General features: G+C 34.8%; 1 protein-coding gene across 1 annotated transcript; it reads right to left on the bottom strand.

Annotated features, from left to right (window-relative positions):
• Window positions 1-6,560: 6,560 nt before the first annotated feature.
• Window positions 6,561-17,894, bottom strand: LOC121384203 (selenocysteine-specific elongation factor-like). The gene is made up of 7 exons (XM_041514478.1): window positions 17,558-17,894; window positions 16,290-16,459; window positions 13,646-13,735; window positions 12,879-13,061; window positions 12,051-12,134; window positions 10,236-10,950; window positions 6,561-9,347 (listed from the first exon to the last, which is right to left on the bottom strand). Exons 1-7 carry the CDS (start codon window positions 17,832-17,834, stop codon window positions 9,172-9,174), a joined length of 1,695 nt encoding a protein of 564 aa, XP_041370412.1. The 5' UTR covers window positions 17,835-17,894; the 3' UTR covers window positions 6,561-9,171.
• Between the last annotated feature and the right edge of the window lie 1,533 nt (window positions 17,895-19,427).

Genomic DNA, 19,427 nt, shown 5'->3' with positions numbered 1-19,427 from the left:
ACTAGTTACATCTTTACTAGACTGCAGACTGCTGGAGCTCTAGTTCATATTTACTAGGCTGTGGAACATGCCTCACTAGAATACTAGTTACATCTTTACTAGACTGCAGACTGCTGGAGCTCTAGTTCATATTTACTAGGCTGTGGAACATGCCTTGTTAGAATACTAGTTACATCTTTACTAGACTGCAGACTCTGCTGGAGTACTAATTCATATTTACTAGGCTGTGGAACATGCCTCGTTAGAATACTAGTTACATCTTTACTAGACTGCAGACAGACTGCTGGAGTACCTTTTCATGTTTATTAGACTGTGAACTGGTTCTTTTGTTGCAGGATACTGCACTAATACTAGTTCTTCCCATATGACAAGTTGTTGAGGGGATATAGTATCTTGTCCTACATACATTTTAATGATTAATGTTACAAAGTATACTACTATATCGTGTATTAACTAAATGCTGTTCTCTCCATCTAAAGTGCATATATGTGTAAGGTACATGTATGAGCCATATAGGTGCAGGGCGTGCAATAGGTGTCAATTTAATGTCAAGTAAGAAATGAAAGTTGGCTTATAGATGTCATTTCAATGTCGAGAAAGAAATGAAAGTTGGGTTATAAAGAATAATGTTAAAAACAAACCAGGGTTGGAAATGTTTGTTAGGTGCATCTCTGATAATGGATTACAGTGTTCAACAAATGTTTGAGAAAGTCCCATTTTTAGAATATAGTTGATAATTTCCATTAGCCCAGACCAAAAATGAGTGAATTTGTTGAACCCTGCTGATTATATACTCCTGTACCCTGTTAATACAAATCTCAGGTTTTACACTGGCTAACAGACTGTATATTTTTATTCTAATAGTGTAGATGCTCTATGCTAGTAGATCCGATTACAAAATCACCAGCTCACTGGCTTGCTCATATATGCAAATCCAAGAATTCTTAATTTTTAAGTTTAAGCATGTTTTGGTCATAACCAATCAAAATAGATATACTTAATCATGCAATCTCATTTATTTTAATTTACTTTTTTTTTTTGGATTTGATTTGAAAATGAAGAGTACCAAGAGTACCATTTTATTTTGAAGGCACATACCAATGATTTATATCAGTGGGTAGGGATATGAAAGGGTGTACATTTGTATGAAGAAACAAATATCCGTAGTCACAAAATTTTATCTTTTTTAAGCAAAAAAAAGTTTATTTAATTTCTTAAAATTTCCCATGTGTTTGTGTATGCATACACATGTTTCACCCACCCTTGGGTATGGGCCAGTATTGTAAATACAATAAAATACAATGTATATAGATTACATCTGTGTGAGATATTCCCATCTTGCCATTATTATTAGTATGAACAGTTGTATGAACAGTACATTGTTCATGTATTTCAGCTACTTCCACATTTTATCCGATACGACTTCTTTTGTTTTACAGAAGTAAATAGTTTGTGTACTTGTATATACATCATAATATTAAGTGTAGTATAGTATTGTATTTATTTTTTAAATATCTATAGTACTTGTATGTCTTTAGAATTTGCTTACTAAATTTTAGTTTACTATTTTACAGCTTTCTTAAATATGCTAGAACTTTCAATTACTGGTAGTTGTGTTGACACTAAATACATAGTTTCAGGCACCGCGGAAGCAAGTAGACATTGGGGGGGGGGGGGGGGGGGGGGGGGGATGGCGGACTGACTGAGATTGAGGGTGCAAAACAAAAGTTTCTAAGAGGGTTCGCAGGGTATGCTCCGTTGTAAACTTTTGAAAACTACATGTAGATGTCATGAAATGAAATTTTCTGCATTCTACAAGTAAAATTCATCTCTGCCTTAAGATTTAATACCAATATTTTTTATTCAGAATTATGGGGTGGTGGGTGGGGGTGGGTTGCTAGAGCTACACAGCTCCGCTGTGCCAAAGTTGTTTTACTTTTAACTAGTCTTGGTAGTCTAGTGACAGAATTGCTAAAACGTCACCTGCATCTTGTAGCATTGTATGCTAATGCAAGCACAACTATTACTAGAAAACTATAGTTTGAATAAACTGCTGTTTTTCATTGAATGTATATGGTCAACTGCCTTGATACTACATACAAGTATGTGGCCTTTTAAAAAACCCTCAGCATTATATTACTTAATACTGGAGAAGTATCTAGCACTGAAATGGTAAATAATAAATTATTATGTGTACCCACAGAATGGAATGTCATGGCAAGAATAGTTATGTTACATGATCTACTCTGAAGGGTTAAATAGTAAAATATACTGATGTCAAAAAGAAACAATACCAATATTCTGAGAGACTACTGAAGAAAAACCAAAATATGTTGCATGTTATATATATATTCATGAGAGTGGTGTTTTAGCATACCGGGAACACATTTTCATTCCATAAAAATAGAAAGATATTTAACCACCATTTTATTTTCATTATCCAAATTATAAAGGAAATTAAATAAGTTTTTCTTGGTATAGTTTATTTTGGACGTCAGTATATATTTGAGATCGACACCAGCCTCGATGATGTAGTGGTTAAGCCATCGGACTTAAAACTGGTAGGAACTGGATTTGCCTCCAGGCATTGGCTCCCACCCAGAGCATGTGGGTAGGTGTTATACCACTACACAAGACTTCTCTCTCAGTAACAATTAACCACCAACCCAATGTCCTGGTCAGACAGCCCAGATAGCTGAGGTGTGTGCCCAAGAAAGCCTGCTTGAACTTTAATTGGATATAAGCACGGAAATAACTATAAATGAAATGTGATTGAAGCTTTTGTGACATGATCTTGCCCGAGGTTTTTTTGGTCACAGGATTTAAACACCTCGGTGGACCCATCCCAGCCAGTACGCCATGAATAGTATCGAAGTCCTGGCTGTGGGAAAGTCCAGGTAAAAGATCCCTTGTTGCTAATGGAAAAATGTAGCAAGTTTCCTCAAAGATTATATGCCAGAATTACCAAATATTTGACATCCAGTAGCTGACTGTTAATAAATCAGTGTGCTCTAGTGGTGTTATTAAACAAAAAACAAACCTTCAACTTTGTTCATATATTAATTGTGAAACCTCAAGCATACTAGTACACATAAATGTTTTGCCCGAAGCTGCAAAAATAAGTTGGCTGAATAAATCCACCTGACAGTGTATAGACTTGTTTTGTGCTGCATCATAGCTACATCCTCGCATATTGCCAACTTAAATCTAATGGTCCATGTGGAAGTTTTAACTCCTAGCTTGGTGTGTCCTTAAGTACATGTACACACGATTTGTGAAATTGGTCCAAATTCAAGATCTGACAATTTAATTTTTATTTTGATAATTTGACAAATATTCCATGTCACTTTTTAAGAACTTTTTCTTCTCATTACTTTCAACAACTTTAAAAAAAATATGATTGTGCAGACTTGATTAATTTTAACATCACCAATTCACATAGCATTTCCATAAATCATTTTTTGACAATGGGTTGTTGTATTTTGATATTTGGTAATCATGACCATATTTTTAAAAATGTGATTCTTCCTAATGCATATATATCTAATGTCTTCGTCATTGTTGAAAAATAGGTTTAAAATTTGCCATACAATCTTTCTTTGGTCATGTTTTGACAGTTTAGTTTCTAATCCTTGGATTCAAATGAATTTTTAAATGCCAATGATTAAAACAGAAAAAAAAAAGAGTTTCAAAATCCCTTGACAACAAAGAATCTATCACTGGTGTGTGTGTTCCAGATGGGGGGGGGGGGGGGGGGGGGGGGGGGAGGGGAGAAGAGTCCAAAACAATTGCATCTCAAAGTTTGAAATAAGATCATATTACTTGCCTATCCAAGTAATTTTATAATTTACAATTCAGATTGGAATTTCAGACTATTTCCTAAATACACAATCAAAACATAATTCCAGACCGTTCCAAATATTAAACATAATTGTGATAAGATTTTAAAAAATCATATTTTAAAATGTTCCAATTTTTTTTTGTAATAACAAAGAATATGTAAATAGATGACATTATTAAATGTTTTATGTCCCAGCAGTGATGTCAAGAAAATACAACTAATGATGCTTAGCATTGACATTATGTGGGGCGGCACAGTGTAAAAAATAGTGGTACAGCTCGAGGTTGACACACTTCTTTCAAATTCACCTGTGAAGGACATTTTCACAGATACAACACATACATGTATAACACACACACACACGAAGTGGTACGCCATGCAATACCTCTTTGAAAAGTGGTACAGTTATCTGCGCAGCCCGGTTCTGTTTCATATTATGTCATACAGCAAACTGTATCTGTCATATCTAGGGGCAGGACATAATGATCTATGGGATGGATGGATGGATACGTTTTCAACATGTCCATATCTAATGAACAATTAAAGTTCTGCCCTAGATCCAATGTCTTAACTGGCACCAGAGATACCATACAGGGTAGATCTACGACACCTCAAAACATGGTTATTTGTCCGATACACAAAATATATGTATATATATGTGTGTTTTAAAACAGACATTTCTTTATTTCTGTATGGTTGTTTATTATTTGTGAATGTTAAGCTCACATTTACCGGTAAGTCACTGCAGACAAGTTGCTCCATTAAAATGGTACATGACAGAGTATAAATAATGTTTGAAAGGGTACTTGTTTTATGATTGAACATTTTTAACAGTCATATTTTCGTGTTTTACTTGTAATAAAGTTAACTACAAAAAATGTGCATAATGTACAATGCAATTAAGTGTACTACATCACTTTTAATACATGTATTTATTGTTGTACACAAATATATGTCAAAGTGTTTATTTATGCAATGTACATGCCTGTGTTAATATTGTACCAATTTATAAAATAAACTCAATTTCTGGTCATATCGAGAAGAAATTCATTGCAAATGCCTCAAATTGTTTGTGCATGTATATATATATATATATATATATATATATATATATATATATATATATATATATATTTATTTGTACCAGTAACAGGTCATTAAGCCCTTATTATCAGCTCACCCAACATTGTCATCCTGGGGTGGGGGATGATCCTGAGTTTGTTGCCATTGTTGAGATTTTGTTGTAATGTCTAAAATTGCACTGAATGTACAGACACTGTATTTAGTGTGTAATTTTAGTTTTCACAGAATTTTATTAGTAAACAAAGAGTACTGGTGAGGTACATGATACACCCGTCAGGAGGTTGATGGACAACCATAGATATTAATGAATATGTTAAGGTATGATTCAGTCTATTTAGGTTGATGGAAAACCATAGATATTAATGAATATGTTAAGGTATGATTCAGTCTATTTGTGTTTGCAATGGTAAACTGTCCTGACTTCTTCAAAGGCTAGACAAGATTTCACTATGATGTTCAGAATATAGACAACTTTTTTTTTTTTTTTGTATCAGTGACCTAGTAATTGTATGTGACACACCACCATCCCAAGTTGTTACTACATTTGAGGTTTGATGGTCCTGTATGTATCTATATGCAAGACATGATCCGGACCATGATTTATTGTTATGTGCAGTAAAGTGTGAAAAGTAGGTTACAGTAACCTATTAATAGTATGTGACACACCACCATCCCAAGTTCCTACATGTAAGGTTTAATGGTCCTGTATGCAAGATCTGGTCCAGACAAGGATTTACTGTTATGTGCAGTAGACCATGAAAAGTAGGTCACAATGACCTGCTAATAGTATGCGACACCCCACTATCCCAGGTTGTTCCTACATGTGAGGTTTGATGGTCCTGTATGAATCTGTATGCAAGATATAGTTTGAACAAGAACTTACTGTTATATGCAGTAGACCGTGAAAAGTAGGTCACAGTGACATAGTAATAGTACGCGACACCCCACCATCCCAAGTTGTTCCTACATGTGAGGTTTGATGGTCCTGTATGCAAGGTATGGTCCGGACAAGAAAAAGATAACAGACGGATGGATGTATGGACGGACACTGCTGTACCATAATACAACCCATCGTGGACCGGCGTATAAAAATATTGTACAATGGCTGCAAACAGGTCAGTCCGTTTAAAGATCCCTTGCTGCCATACAGTACATAGTAACATAGTCCATTTGTCAATAATGTACGATAGACATCAAATTGATTTAGTCTAAGTTAAAGTTTGTTTTGTTTAACGACATCACTAGAGCACATTGATTAATTAATCATCGGCTATTGGACTCTTAGTCATCATAGAAAACCCACTACATTTTTCCATTAGTAGCAAGGGATCCGTCTATATGCACCATCCCAGACAGGATAGCACATACCACAGCCTTTGATATACCAGTCGTAGTGCACTGGCTGGAATGAGAAATGACCCAATGGGCCAACTGACGGGGGATTGATCTCAATAGTTTAAAATATGCTGAGGTAATATGAAAGAAACATTCCTTTCATTCAATTAAATTCCATCCTGTCTTTGTAGGTAAATATTGTTGTAACACATCTTTAAACATCATTGTTCAAGAGACATTGGGAACAAATGATAAACAGAACAAAAAATTATAAACAGAACAAAGAATGATAAACACATTGTTTTTAGTTAAAATATTTAATGTTTTCTCAGCATTTTCCCTAAGCGACCACTTCAAATACATACTACTGAACTTTTCCTAAGGATGTTTGGACAACATGTTACAAGTAAAGCAACTGCATTTATTGTGTTCGATGGACAACATATATAATTGTAGCCATGTATTTCTATGGTTATGTACAGAACATCCAGACTACATAGTTTCATTGATTATATTTTGCACAATTTTAAAATGTTAATAAATTATTTATCAAGATATATACTTAATACATCTCTAGCAAAAGTTGAGTAGTATATTTTGGCTGGTTCGAAAATACTTTTTAAGAATTAAAACAATTCAATCACACTGCTCCCTTTCCTTTCTCTCATTTCTTCCTTATCTGGTCCTATCTTTCGTCTCCTGCTAACCACATTCACATTCCAGTCTTTGAAAAAGGAATTTGGCTGGCGAGAACAGGACATTTAAGTGCTAAATTCAAATCAATTTTGAATCATCTTTCAAATAAAAAAAAAACAAGAAGACAAAACAATTGTTTTCTACATAAACATACAGGGGCTCAATTCACTAAATTCTCGCAACTTTGCAATCTCGCAGTGCAATGCTAAAAGACTTGCAAAGAGGATGCTTTGTTGTCTAGCAGAGTCACTAAGAGATCTTTGTTTACAGTACAAACATGAAGCCAATCTCTGAAATTCAAAAACTATCTGATCACAAATGTAATATGTATATTCCTAAAAAAAAACCCGCCCTTCTTTATGTGAAAACTAACATATACATTTACAATATAGAATGAAATTTGCATTACCAGAATTTGAAATAAAAAGTTTAATTCAATTCAAAAGAAGTAAATAACATATTTTCTTTCAAAATTATGAAAGCCAAAAAATAAATATAATTATATATAAAAGCCCTTTTCTATTTATAACCCAATGCTATATAACCGTAAATAAAATGTGCTGAGTGCATCATTAAATAAAACCTTTCCTTCCTTTTTTTCTATTTATAATACCGGTACACGCATAATAAATTATACAAAATCAGATAACCATGGGAGACAATCTAATATACTATTATTGTATTACTTCAGTCTGTTCTGTAAGCCTTTCAACAGACAGGTTTGAATTGTGATCAGAGCTATGATGATGGCTCACCCTACCAATAGCCAAATTAGTCCGTTGAAAATCATATACAAAGTGATTACAACATTTAGCACTTGGCTACTAAAAATTTGTTAAAATTAATAATTTTGTAAGGAAATACTCAGTATATCTAAAAAAATTGGCTAAACGAAAACATTTCCCATGGTGAGCTCTGAATTAAGTGTTGAGAATCCGTTGGAATCTCATCATCGATCATCAGTTATAATCCGTTTACAGCAAAAGATCAATTTTCGATTATACAATTGCTAAGAATTATGTAAAATTAAGGGTTTCAATTATTAGGACCATGTACCTATTGTCATGGTCATGGACAAACCCTACATTATGCTAATTTTACCTTTAATACCTATTCATTTTCCATTTAAATTCTTAATATACATATACGTGAAAACAATCCCAAACATCAACACACTGACATTAATTCCATCATCCAAATTATAGCTTGTTCCAGCCAGTGCACCACGACTGGTATTACAAAGGCCATGGTATGTACTACCCTGTCTGTGGGATGGTGCATATAAAAGATCCCTTGCTGCAAACTGAAAAGAGTAGCCCATGAAGTGGCAACAGCGGGTTTCCTCTCTCAATATCTGTGTGGTCCGTATGTCCGTAAATAAAATATGTTGAGTGCAATCGTTAAATAAATCATTTCCTTCCTTCCTTCTTCCAAATTATAGAAACAATTACAGTTGACATTTTTAGTGACAATCTGTTGTGATAATCACATTGGTAGAGCTCAACTGATTATTGTTCAGTTATAATTCATCACTGGAACATCGACTCTTAGCACCAACACTATGTTACATATTTCACTATTGGTCCATGAACCAATAGGGTTTATGGTATCATTTTGGGGAATAAGGCTAATAGTACTTTTTAGCAAGGTTTTCATATATCAAGGATATGAAAATAGGTGATAGCATTGGAATACTGGCAGGGCTCGAAACTCGCCAAAAAATAATGAATGTTGGCAAATTATGGTAAAAGAAGATTTTAATGTGGAATATAAATATTAATAGTGGCTCATATGTTATAGCTCTAAAGAAGATCGCCACATAATATTATTTGGGTGACTAATGCCATTATTTTTTTAATATTTAAGTCGCCCACACAGGACATTGGTTGCATTTAGCGACCTGGCCACAGGCTGTTTTGAGGCCCGAATACTGGTATGTATCACATCAAACAACAGGATAGTGGAATATTATATCTGCTTGAGCAAACTCTACAACACTAGAATATTTATCACATTTGCTTCTTTTAAAAACTATACTTTCATTTATGCAAAAGACGACCACAGCTGTAAAGGCACACATCTCACACCACCGAACTTGCCAGAAGCCAAACAAGGCTACAACTTTCAAAACAAGACAGGACAATATATTTGATATGTCTCAGCATTAAAAACGATCCTGATGGTGTGTTTTTAACTCTGAACCACTGCAATATTTGTTATGTCTGCTTCATCTTTTTCTGAGGATCATAAACGTATCTTTTGAAAGACAGGATTACTCGGATAGGTTCGGCGTGGGTTTCTTCAGCAGTTTCCTCCACTTCTGTCTGCTTGCCTTTCCCCTTTCGTTTCTTCACTCCTGCATATCTTTCTGCTGTTGAAGGATTTATACCATCTGAAAAAGATATGCCAATGCATATATAGAGACTAGCTTTTTCTCCAGGATCCAGTTGTTCAAAGCATAGTTAAATTAATCCTTGGTTAGTCTAATATTTTCATTTTCATTATTTTTGCACAAATACAAACTAAACTTTAGATTTAATTATACTGATGGAAAGAAATAAAGGATCACACAGATAGCAACAAGAAATAATGACTGCATCAAAAATCAATTCATATTGTCAGAAGTTGACTGGGAACATATAGGCAGCATATTCAACACTACAGACATTCAATACCACATTACAACTTGGTATGAAATACAGACATTATTATGCTAGTAGTTAATTAAATTTAGTCTGCTGCAATTTAATGTGTTCCCTTATTTCTTTCCATCAGTACATTTGTATATGTAGGAATAGTGTAAGCTGTTCCAAAACAAGTTTCAACATTATTTTTTCAATTATTATTGGTTTTGAATTTTTTTTAATCACAGCTTTAATGGAACTAACGTTTGAACAACTGGCACAGATGTTGAATGTCCGGAAAGAAATTCACCATGCAAGATGACACAACATTGACTATTTCTAACATCCCTCATGACATGTTAGTCGGCCAGTAAATCTGACCTAAGGTTAAGAGTACCTCCATCTGTTCATGTCTATGTGTTTAACACAGACTTGCTAAATATATCCATTCCATTTCCATGGGACATTTATCTTTAGGAATTTAAATTATTTGTACAGTAAGTATAGCAGGTATTACTAAATGTGGAATCAAACTGAATATTCAGTCTAGATCACACTAAGAAACAAAACGTTTTAATAAGAAAAAGAAAAACACTAAACAAAGGTATGTACACTACTCCATCAAAAACGTAGTATTTTTAAGTCTATATACTCACCAGCTACTCTAATCTTTATTTTCCCACTCTGACCAAATCCGCCTTCTATGACTCCGTGTTCACCAGACGATAACTCAACCTTCATCCCACTGAAGGCTTCAATGTTCGTCTCCTTCTTGAAGAGGTTCTTACAAATCAGAGAATATTCGTCCATCACTCGATCAACCAGTCCTTCACGCGATTTCAACTTGAACACTTTGAGCTTTGGCAAATCTTTGGTTGTGTATGCTGGATCGGTGAAGATCTCCAACAGCTGTCCATAAAACGCTAACCTACAGGTATTTGCATTGATATCAGTATCTAACTTTGAACCAATGAGTAAAGAGGTAGAGGAACATGTGACTGGCTTCTCCAATTCTATTAGAGCATACTGCTTTATTAGAGTGGTCTCCCCTTCACCTCCTTTACCATTTTCTGCCACTAGATATTCATCCTGGTATTTGTATTCCAAATTGTAATCAAAAGATGAATTTTTGTCATTAGTTACCTGCTGTCCAGGCATCAGACCAAAGAAAAACAAGCGACCCATGACTGTATCATGGCCGACAGAAATGTGGAATTTGGATTTTGTTGTTAAGGCACCTTTGAAATATGAAATCTTATGGATGTCAATGATAGCTGCATGGACAGTTGGCAGCGCACCAGGGGAACATGCGTAACCTCGTTCAAGCTGTTTAGGATCAAACTGGGTGACACAAATCCCTGCACGGTCTCCCTGCAAGAAACAACAGTTATTGCTTCAGTTCATAACAAAACTACTTTGTAAAAACAATATCAAAGACCGTGGTATGTGCTGTCCTGTCAGTGGGGGAAAGGACATAATAAAAAAATTCCCTTGCTGCTAAAGTGGTGTTCTCGCTTTATGCTTTTTGTAGTAATGTGTAGTAGGAACTCAAACCGCATCTTGTTGGAAGACTTTATGCCATATAAGATTAAAAAGCATCCAAAAAGCTTGTCTGTTTAAACATATTTTGTGGGAAATAAAAGTGCATACAAATTTAAACCAAAAGAAAGAAAATATGAACGTACAAAACTTACTAATGGTATTATGTAATAAAACAATTTGTGACCAGATTTTGAACAATAATAGACTTTATGGACAGGTGTACTCCGAACATTCTGACATATTTGTAAACAAATTTTAAAAAAGTGAATCGCATAGTGAGCATACACCTTAATAAAAAATGTAGCAGGTTTCCGTAGAAGATTACGAGTCAGAATTACCAACTGTTTGACATTGCAGGGAACATTTTGTTTTCAAAATCTTGAACAGCGATATTTCTAGTCAATTGAAAATTGATTAGCAATAACTGTTTAATGTTTTAAAATTGTGTAATGTTCTCTCAAACTTACATAGTGAATCACAAAGCGATACTAAAAACTAAATGTTTCCTGAATAGCAGATGATGAAGTAATTAATGTGCTCTAGTAGTGTTGTTAAACAAAAGAAAATTTTTAATGAAGAAAGGAAGGAAATGTTTTATTTAATGACGCACTCAACACATTTTATTTACGGTTATATGGTGTTGGGCATATGGTTACAGACCATACAGGTATTGAGAGAGGAAACCCGCTGTCGCCACTTCATGAGCTACTCTTTTCGATTAGCAGCATGGGAACTTTTATATGCACCATCCCACAGACAGGATAGTACATACCACTGGCTGAAACGAGAAATAGCCGAATGGGTCCACCGACGGGGATCGATCCCAGACCAAATGTTTTACCACTGGGCTACATCCCGCCCACCTTTTTACTGATTACAAGGAACCTATTATTTCATCATGAGATGTAAGAGATGAATATTTACATCACCTGAATCACTTTGTCTACTGGCATCTTGAACATCTGAATGGACTTCACTTTCTTCTGTACTTTCAGTGACGGAATCTCCAGATTCTGAAAGAAAGAATATGTCATTTCATATACAGTTTTATGTCCTGAAAGTGAATGATGCAATATATACTCTACCAAAAAAGTAGGGGAACTCTACGAAGAATTTACAATTGCCAAAATTGTAAGATATATTAGCTGTGGGAATGGTTATATGATAATAGTGAATTAATTGGGCAAACATTACAACCGATATTAGGATATGAATCTTAGTTCATTTATAAAAAATACTTCTGGTCAGAAAACCACTGTTATTGGGAATAATGGACATAAATACTAGACAGCTGGCCACAGATGTCCATAAATAAAGGCAACTTTAAAATTTTTTTGCCTCATTTTAATCAACATTAACTGAGCTAAAATATCATTAAAATTATAAAAACCCACAAAAATAATACCTACCAATTAAAATACGAACTTTATTTTATGTATTTATAGAACATTTAAGTAAATATGTCAGTAAATATTATAAACTTGTACCCACTCAACATGGTTTTTGTGAAAAATTAATCCAGTAGTCTAAAAGTTAAACTAAATACAATTCTGCAAATGTATCTTAAAATATTCTCAACATGCACTAGAATCATGTCTGTGGATACAAGGTTCAAAGCAGAAGTGGAAATGTGGTCATATATGAACTTTAACTTTAACCAAATGTTGACAGTGTCAGATGGAAATAAGTTATTCTGATGACTTGCATTAATAGAACTTTGCATATGTGAGTCAAAAACAGAGAAGACTAAAACTCACATCATTGATAGCTGCACTCCCACTGAGCACCGTGCCGGTCATGACGGTTCCCTGCCCTCGGATGGAGAAACAGTGATCGACGGCGAAAATGAACGGACCTGATGGATCACGGTCGGGCAGATATGTCTGTGAGTTAATCACATCAATCAACTCACTGATACCTTCAGCCTCCGAGTCGGGCGACTGAAAAACAAAATTAAATACTCCATGCTGGGATTATTAAGAGTTACTTGAGATCATCACTGTTGCTTCTCTGACTTCCTGCAGTCTTCAGCTCAGATGGGCTTAATAAGTACATGTATTTAAAATGTGATAGAATCAGATGTAAAAATCAGAAAATTATCTTATTTTCTCTCTCACAAAACTCAGCTAAAGCTGTAGTATTTTTTGTTTTTTCTTTCACAAGCTACACCGGCAGTCCAGTCTGTAAAATGAAATGAGCTGTGCTGTACTATATATGGCAGTCTCTTTGAAGCTCCAACTTAAGAATGGTTTTACCTGTGACAATTGTGAAATGTTTTTACCATAGGCAAACTGCCCACATACGGCAATTTCGATCCTGACTACAGCAATTTTAAACCAGTAACTTTTGCAACAAATAAACACAAAACATTAAAATAAAAAATTATCCCTTCAACCGATGGCAATAATTTTTAACTGGTCACAAAAAAAAAATTGCTGTCCGTAAAGTCCATGATAACAAATGATGTGGTGAGTAATTAATTGCTCCCCTAACACAATAACAAGTGTACTGAGTTGATTCTCACCTCGGCTCCCCCTGGTTTAGCTGCCACTGCTATTATGGGACTGTCTGCAAAACGAGTCTTCTCAAGTGTTTTCAACATTCTTTTCTTCATCTGAAACAAACTTACTAATTGGTGAACTAAATACAAGTAAATTAGGAACAGCAAAAGACATAGATAATACTACAAGCGACTGTTATATATTATTCACCTTACGAGTTGTATGAAAATATATCCAATGACAGAAAGTGAGTTAAATTTTAAAATGAATTGCAAGATAAATGATATCTAATTGACATGAATGTAATATTCCACTTCTTACATATCCTAAAAAAACAAATTAAAACAAATTAAAACTTTTTTCAACTAAAACCTTATTTATGGTGAGCAATAGCACTTACAGTTAACTTATAGGTCAGAGAGAAATAAATTTTGATAGTGCTTATTTCATTTGATGACATGACTCTTGTGACCAGGTCACCACCTAGGAGCAGCCAATCATATGTCTTTAAACTGAAATTTGTGATATTGCCAAGTGATATCAGAAATTCTGAATGATGTTCTCACCAATACATGAAGGTGTGTAAGAAAACATATCATAGTCAATCTGTGTAATAGTAAATTACACATGTAGGCATCACTAGCTGAAGAATATGCAATACCAAAATACTTTATAAACTACTGCAGTCTCTCTTTGGTAAAAGATAAATGCATTATGTTTCACATTTGCAGCTTTCCTTGAACTTAATTGATACGGTGTTCACATTTGTGTCTGTTTGTTACCAAAGAATATTATTGGCAAAATTGGAGGAAAAAGGAGTATATTATGAATGAAAAAGAGTGAAATAACCACCAATCAGTGGCATGGAAAGAAAATATTGGCATTAAAACAACAAAACCTTGTTATGGTTAAGATAGAAAGAAAATGTTTTATTTAACAACGCATTTTATTTATGGTTATATGGCATTGGACATATGGTTAAGGACCACACAGATATTGAGAGTGGAAACCCGCTGTCGCCACTTAATGGGCTACTCTTTTAGATTAGCAGCAAGGGATCTTTTATATGCACCATCCCACAGACATGATAACACATACCATGGCCTTTGATATACCCATCGTGGTGCACTGGCTGGAGCGAAAAATAGCCCAATGGGCCCACTGACAGGTATCAATCCCATACCGACCACGCATCAAGCAAATACTTTACCACTGGGCTACATCCAGCCCCGGTTAAGATGGAATAATTAAAAAACCTAGCATACTAATATCGGTAGTTAGTATTGTGCATTCCATCAGAAATATTTCAGATTGCTTCTTTTTAGACTCAACCTGATGGCAAACATAATATCCTGTATTTTACTATATACCTTACACAGTGTTTCCCGGCTTAACTATCAGCCAGAGGGTATGAAGGATAAAATTACGTACCTTAACATCTTGGAAATTTGTGGAAACATTTCATAAACCTGTTTTGGATAGTTTACAGTAAAAGAACTGATGTTTAAAATTTGTCCAAGTACATGAAATGCAATGACCAGTTTAAAACGATTTTAAACCCATAAGTACATATTAGAGGAACTTAAGATTATATTGTTTTTATTATGAACCATCGGTGGGGCTATTGGGCTATTTCGCACTCCAGGCAGTTCACCATGACTGGTACACCAAAGGTTGGGGTATGTGCTATCCTGTCTATGGGATGGTGCATATAAAAGATCCCTTGCTGCTTATCGAATACAGTAGCCCATGAAGTGGCGACAGCGGGTTTCCTCCCTCAATATCTGTGTGGTTATTAACCATATGTCTGACACCATGTAACCATAAATAAAATGTGTTGAGTGTGTCGTTAAATACACCATTTCGTTCCTTCCTTATTATGAACCCTCAAATTATTTTCCAATCTAATTAAAATTAGCTCCACTATTACATGTGGATCTAACACCAGCCAGTTGCAGCTCATGTCCACCAATCAAAACCTTACTTGCAGAATCATGCCAGTGATTTAAAAATAATTTGAAAACATTCCGAATTATCCTGAGGGTATACGATGTTTCATGTGAATTACGAATGCCTTATTTAGACCAGTAGAACTAATTTTAATCGGATTGCTAACAACACTGCGTAGTCCCCAATGTCCAGGTAACATTTCGTCTGTAAATAATAATTTAAATATTGACCAATCACACTTCGCCTTTTATAACGTTATTTGGGAGCATACAAATTCTAAAAATATCGGGCGAGTCTATTTTAGTGGCCGCAGTACAGCGAACCATATCAATACGTACGGGGTGGGTTATCAGTCTTCAATTTTACATTAAAAATTATTTATTTATTTATAAAAAAAAACTAAAACTAAATCAGTCTTCAGTTTTACATTACAAATTATTTATTTTATAAAATAAAACATGTTTTAAGGCATTCGTCATTCACACGAAACATGTCGTATACCCTCAGGATAATTCGGAATGTTTTCAAATTATTTTTAAATCACTGGCAGGATTCTGCAAGTAAGGTTTTGATTGGTGGACATGAGCTGCAACTGGCTGGTGTTAGATCCACATGTAATAGTGGAGCTAATTTTAATTAGATTGATTATTTTCTGGCAGAAAGACTATACATCCATTTGGACTCTTCAGTTTCACCCAAGTGGAGATCTCCACATACCTTATCAACTGTAGCTTGTTTTTTCTCTGGTGGAACGAGATCGACTTTGTTGAGAACAATGATCATTTTGTTACAGAGGATTTCCCCGATGACTAGGCACTCGGCTGTCTGTGTCTGAACACCCTTGACGATGTCGACCACCAACATCATAAGATCAATGATCTGGGCACCTGAAACCAACCATCACAGCTATTAAACACCACTCGATGTCAAAAATTATCAGGTCTGTGTCGTTACATAAGATAGTGATTGAAATTTTTTTTTTACTTAAAGATATTACTAATAATTACAACATTTACACAAAAAAATAATAATAAGAAAGAAAAAAGAAGATAAACATAAGAAAGAAAGAAAAGATCTGATGAGAAAATACAAGACCAATATTATGGTCCAAGCCAAAGTAATGATGTGATCAATTTTATTGTATTTCAGTTAACGAAAAACAGTGTTAAATATCGCGCATATTTGAAGTGGCCAATTTGTTCACATGATCTTCCATTTATATACATAGAAGTGATTTTGACACCAAACTCAGTTGGCGGCATATGTATCGGACTACACCCACCCCATCATGTATTCATAAGTTAGCAAAATGCTTTTTAATTGTAAAATATTTAAAATACTAAATTTTCTCTAATAAGCGCCCGGGTGCTTATTCATTTCAAAATGGTCGCAGACCCGGCACTCTTTTCAACTGGCAGCAATTAAGGGATCTTTTATATGCACCATCCCACAGACAGGGTAGCACATACCACAGCCTTTGATATACTAGTCGTGGTGCACTGACTAGAACGAGAAATAGCCCAATGGGCCCATCAACGGGGATCGATCCTAGACCGACTGTGCATCAAGCAATCATTCTACCACTGAGCTATGTCACGCCCGTGGCGCTTATTGGAGACCCAGCCTTTATTTTTTCAAACAAATTTAAGAAGTTAAAGCTAAAAACTACAAACTTACCATTATATTTAGTTTTAAATTTTAATTTCGAACTGAAACAAAACTTTAAAACTTTAACAAAACAATAAACAAATTAATATTATTTGTCCACGTAAAGTGCCTAAATTATGCCAGGGAGTAATCCGTTTTCGGCTGTCTTACCTGCCGTTTATTGGAGGCCCAGCATTTATTTTGTTGCAAAGTGTTACAGACCCGGCACTTATTCCAAATAATTTACTGGAGGCCTGCGCTTATTTGAGGCCTGGCGCTTAGGCCTAGGCCCCTAGAGGAAATATGTATCATTGTATGTTAACAAATAATCCAAATACCTCCAATAATAGTTCTGATGAGACTGGCATGGCCTGGACAATCAACCAGTGTATACTGCACTGTATCACTTTCTACTCCACATTCTTTCAATCTTGCAGGTGTGTCAACAGAAAATGAGGAAAATCCCAAATCCAGAGTAATCCCCCTTTCCTTGCTTTGGGGATTCTTGTCAAAACACGCCGTACTTGCTACCGTGCTGAGCGCTTTTGACAGAGTGGTCTTTCCACTGTCAACGTGACCAAGAACACCAATGTTAAAGTTAATTTTACCTGCCATTTCGCATACTAGTTAATTATTATCAATATTTATAAATAAATGTTTCCCATTCCATTTTCAAAACCGGAAATGATTTTGTTTTATTCTAACCAACTTAAGAATCCGGACAAATATGAACCGGAAGTACCTTACCCTTTAACAATTTTTAGTTAGCACTGTACAGCTAAAAAAAAAAAAAGCAGACAATATAAACGTGATTATATGCATTAAAAAAAAATCTGTCTGTGATACAAACTGATAATCTGCAAGCTTATTTTATTACATGGATCATGCTTGTCAGTTTATCAAAATAAAATAATTATTAAACATCTATACCAGTTTTATGTATTTAACCTAGCTACTACATCGTTAAACATTTTAATCATACTTTGGTTTAGCCCGAGTACTCTGACTGTAAGAGAGCTAGACGGACATTTGGACATAAATACGCTCTCATTATGTCCAAATGTCCGTCTAGCTCTCTTACAGTCAGAGTACTCGGGCTAACTTTGGTTTAGTTTCATGACACCTAACCCATCGCATTCATGTAGCATTAAAGGGACATTCCTGAGTTTGCTGCAATTTTTAAGATGTCATCGACTAACAGCCTTTTTGACGACTGTAATTACATATCAAATATATGTTTCTGCATAAAATATTAGTTGCTGTATATTAAACGTGTTTCTGAGCGTTCTAATATTTGTACTAGGTTAAATTTCATTTTATTTCCTAAACATTTTTTTCGTACGTACGAAATTATTTAAAAGCAAGATCCAGTTTGGGCTTCTTACAAATGTTAAGACGACCAGAAACACAATGAATACACAGACACTGATATTCTAAACAAGAAAATATATTTAATATGTAAGTTTAATCGTAGAAATATTTTATTAGTCGAAAACATCTTACAATGCAGCAAACTCAGGAATGTCCCTTTAATCACAAAAAACCCCCACAATTGCGAGAGGCCCAAGCATTCTGACTAGTGATACGAATCGTCAATATATCCATCTACAATCTAAATAAAATTAGCTCCACTGGCTAATAACCAGTAGAGCTAATTTTAATCAGATTGATCCGTCTAGCTCTCTTACAGTCGAGTACTCGGGCTATATTGCGAGTGACCATGTTGCTCTTCTAACAAGCCTCAAGTTAGTGCCTAGCTCAGTTGTTAGATAGTTCGTCTGAGGTACATGCATCAATGAACCACCCCAGTAGTCGCTTACTCCGATTTGGTTCCCCGCAACCAAAACAGGTATCAAAGGCCATGATATGTACTGTCCTGTGTTTGTGAAATTGTGTATAAAAGATGCTTTACTGCTAGTGAAAAAAATATGCAGATTTCCTTCCTAGTCGTACAAGATTACCAAACATATGACATCCAATAGCACCAGTGTGCTTTAGTTGTGTCATTAAACAAAACAAACTTTAAACATTCATTAGAAAGGTTTTAGTCTGGCAGAAATTCCCCAACTTGCACCTGTACATAATGTGTACACACGTGTAAAGTAATATCTACATGTACCGACATCCAAAAAAAAACTACATACATAACATTTTACTAAGTCGATAAATATTGTTGCTAATCGAAAAGAAAAACCCTTTAAGAAAACT

This window comes from Gigantopelta aegis, chromosome 10 (assembly GCF_016097555.1).
Source record: "Gigantopelta aegis isolate Gae_Host chromosome 10, Gae_host_genome, whole genome shotgun sequence".
NCBI lineage: Eukaryota > Metazoa > Mollusca > Gastropoda > Neomphalida > Peltospiridae > Gigantopelta > Gigantopelta aegis.
Note: the sequence above shows the minus strand (reverse complement) of the source record. Positions and strands in the feature narration are given on the sequence as shown.